The sequence below is a fragment of the Protomyctophum parallelum genome, assembly GCF_964188405.1.
Source record: "Protomyctophum parallelum genome assembly, chromosome: 6".
Lineage (NCBI taxonomy): Eukaryota > Metazoa > Chordata > Actinopteri > Myctophiformes > Myctophidae > Protomyctophum > Protomyctophum parallelum.
Window position 1 is genome coordinate 14,458,557 of NC_139701.1, and position 12,229 is coordinate 14,470,785.

The 12,229-nt window shown below is 42.4% G+C and overlaps 1 protein-coding gene across 1 annotated transcript in view; it reads left to right on the top strand.

The window, feature by feature from the left end:
* gipc3 (GIPC PDZ domain containing family, member 3) overlaps nt 1-12,229 on the top strand; it is a gene marked incomplete at both ends in the record, with an annotated part of 29,128 nt that extends 16,899 nt beyond the window's left edge. The window contains 3 exons of the mRNA XM_083766626.1: nt 6,204-6,313; nt 7,325-7,406; nt 12,078-12,229. Of these exons, the coding sequence (XP_083622752.1) occupies nt 6,204-6,313; nt 7,325-7,406; nt 12,078-12,229 (344 nt within the window). The remainder of the gene's footprint in view (nt 1-6,203; nt 6,314-7,324; nt 7,407-12,077) is intronic.

Consider the following 12,229-nt stretch of genomic DNA (forward strand, 5'->3'; position numbering starts at 1 on the left):
TGTGAGTGGGATTTGAAGTGGTTAGCGTGTATAGCCTTGGCTCACTCTCAGACCATGAGGTGATGGCAGCCAGACAGACAGGAGGATGTTCATAATATATCAGTAGGCTGGACTAGTTTGCTGTCAGGCAGAAACCTCTTATCTCCATTTTAACCTTTTGTGTTTTTTGTCATAAATGAACACTCTGACCCTACTTGATCTTACTACAGCCTCACAAAAGCATCAAAAGTAGCAAATCCACAATATCGAAATATGGTGCAAAGCAACGCGGTTGAGCTTGTGGAGCCGATACGTTTGATGCTTTTGAATTTGAATCCTGAAAAGTAACAGTGTCAGACATGATACGAGGTTTCCACCTGACAGAGAGGATTTAGAAAGTGTTCCATGAGCGGAAGCCAAGGTCAAGTGTTACTTTTCACTTCAACACCCACTGTGTGTTCACAGACAGTGGAATGGGAAATGCATGGGATGGTACAGGGCCGGGCAAATTAAGCGATACCCGACTTAATCTCACTCATGTAGGTTACATGAATAATAAAGATTAAAGCAGTTATTTTCTTATATATTAAATCCACATGAAAATATTCAATTTGATTTTCTTTTGATTAATTACAATTTAGCAGACGCTCTTAATCCAGAGCGATTTACAGTAAGCAAGAACAACACATGGTAGTACATCAAATACATAAAAACACCATAGAATGCTATGTCTACATATGCCATCTAATTAACCACTTAAACCAGTATTATACTTCATTGTACAATGGTGGCGTACAAAAATAGCCTCTCTACAAGCTCACAACGTGTCACATCGTAACTCAAAGAGCTTGTAGATCTGTGATATTGAAGTCGTATATCTCCCAGTGCTAGGATGATAGGTGAGTAAACGGTAACCTGGAACATGCAACCTGGTGTTGACGTTTTTCTGCACATTGCAGGATAGTTGTACATACATACATACATACATACATACATACATACATACATACATACATACATACATACATACTAGTTATCTCACTATGGTACTACGGTTCAACAAGATCTAGGAGTCAAACAAGTTTCACCGCACACAAATTACCTATAGCTAAGCCCCTCCCCAAACTGCTATGGTCCAATCACAGCTAAGTATAACATGGGTTAGACAAACCTCTACACCAATAGTTTTCCTATATGATAAAACATTGTTTTAAAAAAGATGTCACGCACATATTTTTCCAGTGTATATGGCAGGCCTTGTTGACAGATTTGGAAGAGATTTTGAAGGTCTAGTTCCAAAAATGAACCAGTATTAGAGGGTATGCGCGTGACATCATCGAACCTGGAAGTTATGCGGGAACGCCCACTGAGTTGCAAAAAAAAACGTTGTTTTGCCACTCAGTCTAGATGAGGGGTGCATGTCCTGATGGGAATCATGCCTGTGCATACTATTTACATTGGAATGAATGAGCCCGGTTGGAAAGTGTCCAAGTGGTAGAGGGCAGGGCTTTGCTAAAGGTGAATTGTAGTTTTGTTACTGACATTTTCCACTTAAGGTGCATACAGAGGACAATGAGGTGAAACATTTTTTATTCTGTGCACTAAGACATTTGGTATGTGGCACAGGTCCCTCCTGCATACGCCCAGCACACCTCGGCCAAAACACAAATCTGTTCCGCGACACTCAGTTACCCTTTAAACAAAATGTACTTTGATTGCATCTGTCGCTAAGGACTTTTAACATCAGTTCCCCATTTCATGAAGTGCTTCAGCTCGAGACAAAAGCTTTATTTACCCCAACTGAGTCTGCCAGGAAGTGGATGGGGGAAAAGGCTCTTAATATAGATGACTGGAGACCACAGCTAATTGACCTGCATCGCCTACACCCTTGTTTATCAGACAGGAAAAGACACATCCGATGGCCTGTGGGTTGGTTTCCTGCTAATAGTTTTACATATTGTTTTGTTCACAATCACTAGGCCCTAATCTTATGTTGCTGTGGAAAAATATAATAAATTAAACTACATTTATACAGCTATTTACATTTGAAGAAGCCTTAAACAGATACTGATCCCTCAGCGTTGATCAAAAGTCAGTACTGACAGCCTTTCTTATTAGTGTTTCTATTTAGTGCCCAAATTAGGGCCTTCCAGTTAAAGGGATCTTAATGCTACAGATACGAGTCTCGAGTCTAGACAATTGTATGCTTCTAATTTTGGGGCAACAGATTGTGGAAGGCACGTTCCTATTTCAGAATGACCATTCCACAGAGATGTTATCGAACTGGTGAAAAGCTGTACAACAATAGTGAAGAATAGTTATAGCATCACCAGGGGACCAATGGAATATCAACATCTATGATGACCTGCTTCCATTCCATCACAAGTGCATGGAGGTCAGAGACTATAGGGCTGCCAACCAACCCAAATTCAAATAATGGACACCCGGGCCGAAAATTAAGGGACGCACAGAAAAGGTTAATATGTCACTGTATATGTATAGGTTTTGTATATTATACCAGTAAGACGCCCTGAGGGCGAGAAGCGGCCTCGTCCTAAAGGGCAAGGTCACGTGCACGCATATGCCTGGGTGACAGCAGGCGGCAGACTGCTGGGCGAGCACTGGCATCACTGTCATGAAAAAGGACACAGTCTTCTGCAAACTGCTGACACAGAATTTGGAAGCACTAGAAATGTAATTGTAGCTGAAATAATAGAATTCACTGGAACAAAAGGGCAGTATGAAGAAAGTTAGAAACACTAATTAGAAAGGGTGTCCACAATCCTGACTATTAACCACCACTGACTATTTACCAGCCTTGACAGCGGGGCTGCATGTTTTCACTTTGTGAGTGTATGCAGTGTTTGCATGTAGAATGTGATTGTCACCACAATAGTCACATCTGTGCAAGATGCATTCATGAAATGTTACATGATGTGGTGTAGTACTGATTTGTATGGTTCGTTCAGGCTTGGCTCGAGGTTTAAATGACTGAGCCGGGGGCAGTTGAAAATGGCAAGGTGGCACATCATAGTAAAACAATATGTACATAAAACTTAAACTGAGGGGGCAGAATTTGCAACTGAGGATGCCAAAGACCCCCTCTCGCACCCCTGTGGCGACAGTATGGTTTGAGAAAGTGGCTTTGGAAGTAGGGGCTAAACAGATACTGGCTGGCAGATATTTGTTTAGCATTGCTACTGTACTAAAAATATTTCATTAATAACTGCAGAGCCAATGAAAAAAAGGTTTTTAACTATTTCGCTAATAGGCCTACCTCATCATTGTAAATCATTGGGATTGTACCTTCAGATATTGGTTTTCGCCCAGAAATCAAGGAGGTAACTTTCTTTTTCTGTAAGATTTGAGGTATGAAAAATAAAGTAGACCGAGGATGATTGAGTACATTTGACACAGTTCACCGGTTTCACATTCCCGTTTCCTGCTTATAACCAGGGCACAATATATGTTATTTAGTTTAGTAAAGACTAATATTTGCAGTATTTTATCTTTATTCTAGTATTTAAAAAAAAAATCCTTCATACCAAACGCCATTAAGGCACTAAATGATACCATGTCTCGCTAGATTTGCCGTTTTTCCTTTGTATTTGCCACTGTTGTAGTGTTGTCCTGTACTTTTTTGCCATGAGAAAATAATTGTGTAAGTGTTGTTGCTGTTGTTGTAACTGTCTGTTTTTTACTGTTTGAGACCGAAGACAAATTTCCACAAGTGGACAATAAATGAAACTAACTAACTACTACTAACCAAGTACTACTAGCCTGCTAAACAATGTTTGCTCTACTTTATTATGTAAAGATAATGTTTGTATAATCAATACATTATTGTAAAGAGTGTTGTTTGTAGTATTTTGTAATAATGTGGTCATCTTGGCATTGGGAATTAATGTGTGTCCCATATGCCATCACATTCAACAAGCTTCAAACAGCTGCAACAATATTACAAGACCTTTTTAAATGAGGTGCAAAGGTTATTTTGTGGACAAGCTAATGGCTTTAATCCGCTAAGACGTCTGAAGTGCACGGTATCTCACAGCTCATTACGATGGGTGATGTGATGCGTGATGTGTGTGCAAAAATGTCCAGTGAAGATATGGAGATAAAACCTTCAAAGCCTGCTGTTGCCTCCGCTTGTGTCTGAACTTCGAAGACACTATCCGGTGTTAAAATGTCACTGGGGAGTGACATGCCACTTCATAGGCCACTGTATATGTTATCGCAACTGCTTGGGGATTTAAAGACTGCACGTAAAAGTCAACCGTTAACAGTTACCAGTTTTTATGTAACTGACCTTCCTACCCCAAGCCCAAGCATGATGAATTTATAGGTGTCAAGTGTCTTGATCAAGAACAGTTTGACACAAAGCCAGGAGGACCCTGGGCTTGCCTTGAACCATAGGAACATAGGACACCTTAAACTCCAGACTAAATAACATGTAGGCTCATTTTCCTACTTATATTGATCCCAAATGACTTGCCATGGGGTCTATTTCACAGAATTGCCCGTCTCTCCGTCATCCAGTTACCCCAGCATAGCATAGTGTGGAGCCCATGAGCTGCATGTTATTTAGGCTGTCCTTTAAGCCACTGACTTCTGCATCCTGAGCCATTGCCGCCCTGAATCTAAAACAAAAATACATAAATAGAAGGGTGATTTGACAGGACCCCACACACCCACACCTTGTTAAAAAGGCAAAACCTGCCAATCATATTTTCCATTGGCTTGTGTAAGTAAATTAATAATTGAAACCCCCCTCTGTGATGATTGCTGTTATCATCCTCTTAATTGGATGTTTGATGGATTAGGTTTCATGCATTAAAAGGTTTATTACACTAATTACACTCCTGAATGCATACGGAGCATATCAGAGGCCAATACAACCAGCAGACATCAAAGGTTATTATTACAGAATACATACAACATCGCAGACACATTCGTCTGTCTCAGTACTGGAGGACTCATGGTCACAAATGGAAGGTCATTTTACTTTCTTTTTAAAAACGTCAGTCAAGAGCTCCAGACAGTCTCTCCATCATGTTTTCTTTTTCTTTAAGGAGACGGCACAAAGGCTTATGAGGAATTCATACTCTTGCCGAAAATAGCAAATCAACAAGCCTGCAATTGGTCATGGATGCCACACAGTGTGAGCTTGTGGATCGGCTATTTTGGACGAAGTATAACTCAGACCTTCGTGGGAGAGAGAGAGAGAGAGAGAGAGAGAGAGAGAGAGAGCAGGGGAATGTGATAAAGGAGAACATTGTGAGCAGACTCTGGCCAGATGGCATGCATGTGGTTGTGGAGGCAGGGAGGCTACACAACCACCAGCCACAAGTGAAAAGCCATCATGCTGGCTTATTTCCACAAAATGATCTGGAACTAAGGGTAGGCTGACTAATGACGGTGTCACCACTGCCTCGGGACTTCCCCTGCTGTGGCAGCTTGTTCAAAACTTAACAAAGATGATAAAGATTAGACTAACAAAAGACTTCATCCCATGCAGGGTTCCCACCCTTTTCGAGAAAGAATTTTCCAGGACATTTGAGAGAGAAAATAAATATTAGACCTTTATTGATCCCGTGAGGGAAGTTTCAGCTTTACACAGCGGATGGCTGCTCGGCAGTCGTGTAAAGTAAATAAAGTGCATACTGTACAATTTTGCTCAGAGATATACTTCAATATGTTGACCACGTGGTGACCACGGGGGTTATTCACATTCTTACGTGTGTTCAGGTTTTGGTACCTATAATTTGCCATTACATGAAATATGTGTCCCTGTCTCTCTCGCAGATCGAGTTCTACCTTTCTCCACTCACGCACACACGCACGCACACACGCACACACACACACAGGAATACACCGACATACATACCCAGCCTTCGCAGTACTTGCGTGCTCTGCTTGCACAAGTAATGCAGGAGAGCACCTTGTTTCACTATTTAGTATTTATATGTTGAATGTTGATTTAGGCAACGCAATATACAGTAGATACACACAGAAAGTAAGGAATTATTCAATCCAACATATGAACTGAATGTAGCTGAATGTGATTTACATTTCATTACAGTATTTCTATGCTGGATTTACGAAATCTAATAACCAAAAGCGGCCTTGAGTTCCAATCAAGATCACGTTATCTTTTTATTCACCATATCGTTCTTGCGTGCGCGTGTGCGTGTGCGTGTGCGTGTGTGTGTGTGTGTGGCCAGACATGATTGGGATGAGGACAAGGGCGCCAAAGTCCAGCGAGGGCAAGATGGTGAATGGGAAGGAGACACTGCGTCTACGTTCCAAAGGCACAGCTACCGTTCAGGAAACAGTGAGTTTCACACACTCTGTGGGCCAGTGATCTACTGACTGCATAGTGCCAAATAATGATCGGCAGCACATATACACCGCACGCACGCACGCACGCATGCAAAACACTTCATTGTCATTTTGGCATGCAGCGACAAAATCTAAACAAAATACACCACCTGTATGTTAACAAAGTTTTTCTTTTCTTTTTTTACAATAGAACAAATCATTCACACAATGGTCAGCTCCATGCCAAAGTGACACAAAACTAAACTGAAGCAGAACTTGGCTGTCTGCTGGGAATTAATTCCCTCCCATGCAGATAAATGGCTTAACCGTAACAGCACAAGGGTTGATTTTTACCTAGAAGTAAAAGGTATCAATATGGCAATTTAGAAATTCTCTGTTACAAGTACAAGTCTGGTAAATTTACTTGAGTAAAAGTAGAAAGTACTCATTATGCAGAAGATCACAGAGATAAAAAAAAAAAAAAATCAGATCTACATGTTCACAATACGTCGCATTGCGACACTTTGTGAGCTTGTTGATTGGCTATTTACAAATGACTGAAATGTATATACTGAAGTGGTTAACGTAATAATAATCTGAATCTACTACGTAACTAGTACATCTTTAAAATAATTATAGCTTTGAGATGTAGTGGAGTATAAGTAAAAGTATTGAACATTTGAAATACTCCAGTAAAGTAAAACAAATACCTCACGTATAGTACAGTACTTGAGTAAATGTACTTAGTTACTTTACACCCACTGAGTCAGAGCCAAAGGGGACTTCATCCATCTCCGTTTGAAAAAGATGGACGTTAATATAAAGACAAATGACAAACAACAGCCCCAGAATATCCTTCCCTATTATGCATTTCATGCACGAGGAGGCCGATTCCGACGGCCTAACAGAACATCTATATTTAGACTCTGAATGCCAATGATGCTTTTCAGTGAATCAAAGCAAACATCATATTTTTTCCTTCCTTCTTTCCTCCTTTCCTTCCTTCCTTCCTTCCCTACGCCAGCCCAATGAGTTTGAGGAGCAGGCCACGAGGAAAGTGGACGACCTTCTGGAGAGCTATATGGGAATCAGAGACTTGGAGCTGGGTAAGACCACACACACGCTAACGTCATCGTCTTTCCATTTAATTGCACAGGCCCAGAGTAATGTGTTCTGTGGTAAAGAATTCATTTGCGCAGCGTTCATTTTGCCGACTGACCCTATGACGAAAACTGTTTGTCTACTACCTTTTTTCACTGAGGAACACTGAATGAAAACTAAGCTATGATGATTAAATGGAGAGGAGATCCAGTAGAACTAAGAAGAGTCATTCCATGCTTGGTTGCGCTCGGGTGTCACTCTGACAAAAGCCGATCTACAAACTCACATGTCACATCGCGACCACTCGGCGCGGGCACTTCCTTGGCTTATGCCTCACTCGTGCGCATGGAACTCAAGGAACTTTCAGTTTATATATTACACGTTTATATAATAGACGCGACTATATTGTGAATAAAACTAAATCTGCAATTTGCGCTGTACCATGGTCTACTGGTCAGTCTAGTACTGGTCTCCATTGTTTAGAAGTACTAGTCCTAATCATACTAGGCCTACGAATGGATATGATGCAGTGTCTATGTTCTAGTATAGGTCATGCTAGGCCTGCTATTTTGTGTTATGGTACAGTGTCAGTAGTGTACTGTACTATGTCTAATAAAGCTAGTTCAGGCAGACAACCTTTATGGTCATCGTTGTTGCTGGCACGCAGCCAAGCAGTGCATTTAGCTCAGCCGAGCACTCTAACAAACCACCTTCCCCGTGTCCGCGGAAGGGCGTTATAGCCTTAACTTAAAGAGCGAAGCCGTGATTTCTTCAAGGGTGGACAAAGAACAGCCTTAAAGTATTTCAGGGCGCCGGACACACCAAGCTGACTATCTTGTCCATGGCTAACTGTTACACAGACTACATGGAGAAAAATAATAAGATGCTTCACCTATTAAATGACTCAGCAAATGTGAGCCCCTCCCCCTCTAATTGACATGATCTTCCGCCACTACACTACGCCTCACTACCACTGGTGGCGCTGTACACACACCACACATAACAAACAACCCATCTTCTGCCACAGCAGGCGCTAATTGGTGGCCAATCGGCCAGACCTCGGCTTGTGCGTCACAGACAATTAAAGGACATTTCGAAACAGGAGGCCTACGTGGCTGATCCTGCTAGTAGCATAGGCTTGTCTCAAACATTAAGTACAAACGGCTTATGCAGTGAAACTGCAAAAGGCTCATTAATGTGAATTAAGTTTGGAAGAAAGTTCAGCACAGCATTGGCCTTCGCCAGCCAGTAGTCTACAGTATATGCTTTACAAACATAGTTAGTTAGTTACCGGTAGTTACAAACATACACTTCAGCATGAACTTCCAGAACGTGTCAGGGTTGACAATGAGAGGACCTTCGGATTCCCAGGTGTCTTCTGTTGCCCACAGGTACAGAAGGATGGGACCTGGGGTCGTTCTGGTGCCCTCCAGCGGAGGGAACTAGTGGTTCACTATGCCCTCCACTTTTGCAGTGGGGTGAAAAAAACTAAAACTAAAAACTAAAAACATTAATTAAAAACTAAGAAATCCCACTGTGGCTAATATGCTGCAATAACAGGCCTGAGATGTGAAATATGATATAATTTTACAGAAAGTACAACAGTACAAATAGTCAAATGCTTTACTATCTCGCGCCAGACGTGACTCCTCTGAGCATTTGAGCTTCTGACGGTGAGGAAGTAAACAGTAAACAATCATCAATAAGGAATGAAACAGAGTTATCTGATGCTGCCTGCAAGTTTGTAAACACATTGCTAAGGAGATTCTGGACTGGATTCAGTCGTTGCACTTGGCTCTTTATGTTGTTAAAACTGTTCAGCATCATTACAGAACCCTCATCATAAACACTCACAACAATTTGGGAGTTACATTTTCAGCCAACTTTAGACCACCATGTTTCCAATGGAGTGTTTTTGGTGTCTGATGGCAGAAAGCTACAGTACAGTATGTGATTAGTATTATTGCGTCTGGTGCAGAGCATGTGAGCGGCCGAGAAATCCGCTCTTCGCTCTGGACGGCTTTAATTCCGCTCTCATTCGCTCATGTTGATTCCCCCCCCACGCCGCTCCACGCTCGCTCAGCTCTCACCTTCATTTACGCATCGAGCGCTCCCCGCTCCGAGCTCCACTCAGATATGCCCGCTCAGCAGAAAAAAATCTCATAAATATCTCATAAATATCACTCCTCCTTCCTGGTAGGAACAGAGTGCATTCTGGGATGGATTTGCACCAAACACATGAACGTGCTGCCGTTGACTATCATTGTGCCGTTTGTGCGCGTTCACGTATGAAACATTCATTCACGTGTCATGGCCTCAATCACATGAACGTGCGCAATGATAGTCAACGGAGCAGCGCTGGCTTGAGCTGCAATACCAAATTCGGCCACTATGTCCATTTCGCCTCAGGGTTTCCTCTGGGTGCCTTCTCTATTCATATATACTCTATGGTCCAAATCCAAAAGAACAGATATGTAAACTGTCGACAGCCATGAGCAGTGCATTGGTGATTTGTATGTCTATTCTCATGGACAGTCCGTGAAGCAGATTACGAGTATGGGCTTGAGAGCAGGCTCGGCGCCAGGATGAAAGACTGAGGGGGCAATTGAGATTTTTGAGGGGGCACAAAAGGCAAAGAGGTTGATTTAAGGGTGCAAATATCCCCTTTGCCCCCCCGTGGTGCCGGGCCTGCTTGAGAGGCAATGATTGATGTAAACTGCTAGCCAAGCTTGCACAGTGCCGTGTGCACTGAGCGGCTCAGAGCGGCTCGGAGCGGAGGACAGTTCTCGCTCCGGAAGTCAATCTGACCCATTTAAAAACCCACTCCGCGCTCACGTCAAAATCCCCCCGCTCCGCTCCTCGCTCCGCTCCGCTCCGCTCACATGCTCTGGTCTGGTGTGTGTGTGACCGTGAATGCACCTTAAAGCCCAAACCACACCAATGGGTCGCCATGCAACTCCTTCCAACCAAACGGTTGCGAGTAGACGCATGTAGACGCATGTCTAGATGCGTCTACTCACATGTAGACCAATTGAATCACTCAGGTCGACATGTGCCACCATGCGGCAACGACGTGCAACGGGACATATCACACCGCTGGGACGAGCACTAAAACCGTTCTGATGTCTGATGCGTCTCGTGTGGTTTGTGCTTTAAAGAAGGAAGGGGTTAATTCTGCAGCTATAGAGCACAAATTTCAATACGTGAGTAGCCTACTGCCTCTATATTGGAAGACAGTATCGACAATGTTGCTCACTGAAAATAGCCCATCTACAGTATAAGCACACGTTATGTGTTGTGTGGGGAAGTTTTTATTATTATTATTATTATTAAACAGAAAATATGAATACAAATCCCACTGCACAGGGGCTAATATAGCACGGTTTGGCCCAATATATAAATAGTACTGTATTATCGTCTGTCAGGTGGAAACCTCATATGTCCAAAACAGCATTAAATTATTAAAATGGCAAATGTTGCAGATCTACAAGCTCGAAACGTTTTGCGTTTCTATATTTGCTACTTGTGTGATGCTGTAGTATGATCAAGTAAGGCATTAATTTACGGGGGAAAAAGTGACAATATGGACAGTAGTAAGAGCTTTCTGCCTGACAGCAACGATAAAATGTTACAGACCATCAAGATGCCAGACATGATTCCTGAGTGAGCATATTGCAAGCCCCATTTGAGCTTCTGACAGCGAAGGAGAACAGTAAACATTCATCAATAATGAACAAATAACTGATGCAGCCTGCAGTTTGTAAACACATTCCTGAGGAGAACCTAGGATATTGGTTGATTCTGGTCTGGATTTAAGTTCTGGTTCTTCATGTTGTTAAAAACCACTAATCGGACAGCATCATTTCTGACATCGTAAACGTTCACAACAATTTGGAGCCTGCGGGAGTGTCTGGTGGCAAGATGCAGCCTGGATATTGTTATTATTTTGCATTATGGTGCCTTCATATCAGCATGACATGCATATGGTGCCTTCATATCAGCATGACATGACAATTAGATTCCAAAGATCCCATCTAGAGGCTTGTAGATCAGCTACTTTCGATGAGTGACACCAGCGCACAAAGTATAATTCAGGCTTTACACCATCTCAAGGGACAAGTGCCCATGTACATGTCAAACTACTTCAATAACGTGAGATACACACACAGGCACAACACAAGAGGGAGTTCCACTGATCTTGTTCAACCGAGAATTGGCACAAACATTGGGTTAAATCCGTTCTAATTTGCCCTATGCCAACAACAGCCATGAGAAAGTGAGACTCCTTGCCCTCCTTCAAAACTGCCAGAAAAGAGCAACTGGTCCTAGAAAAGTATTCTAAGCTTGACAAAATGACCCCCTACAAGGATTTATTCATCAAAAGTGAAGGTTCCAGGCACATCCAGTTGGTCGCTGGCGCTGGACACAATAAATTACAGTTTTAAAATACACAACGCACTGTGCAACGACACATATTTAACTAAGCACGTGAGTGTGAGTACTGACGACAAAGATTTGTTGGAGCAAAGCTGACTTTTTCCATTTTAAAATGATTTTTTTAGCCACAAGGCATTTTGACAAGACCTTTTGTGCCATCCTTTTAGCATCATTGTATAAATCGTACCACTGTACTATTTGCAAACTGTTAACAAAGAATTAAATCAATCTCCTTGCAGCGACCACCATAGTGGAGGCAGGCAAGGACAAGAACAACCCTGACGACTTTGCAGAGGCGTTAGACTCGGTTCTGGGGGACTTTGCCTTCCCTGACGTTTTCCTGTTCGATGTGTGGGGCGCCATCGGGGACGTGAAGAATGGCAGAACTTAG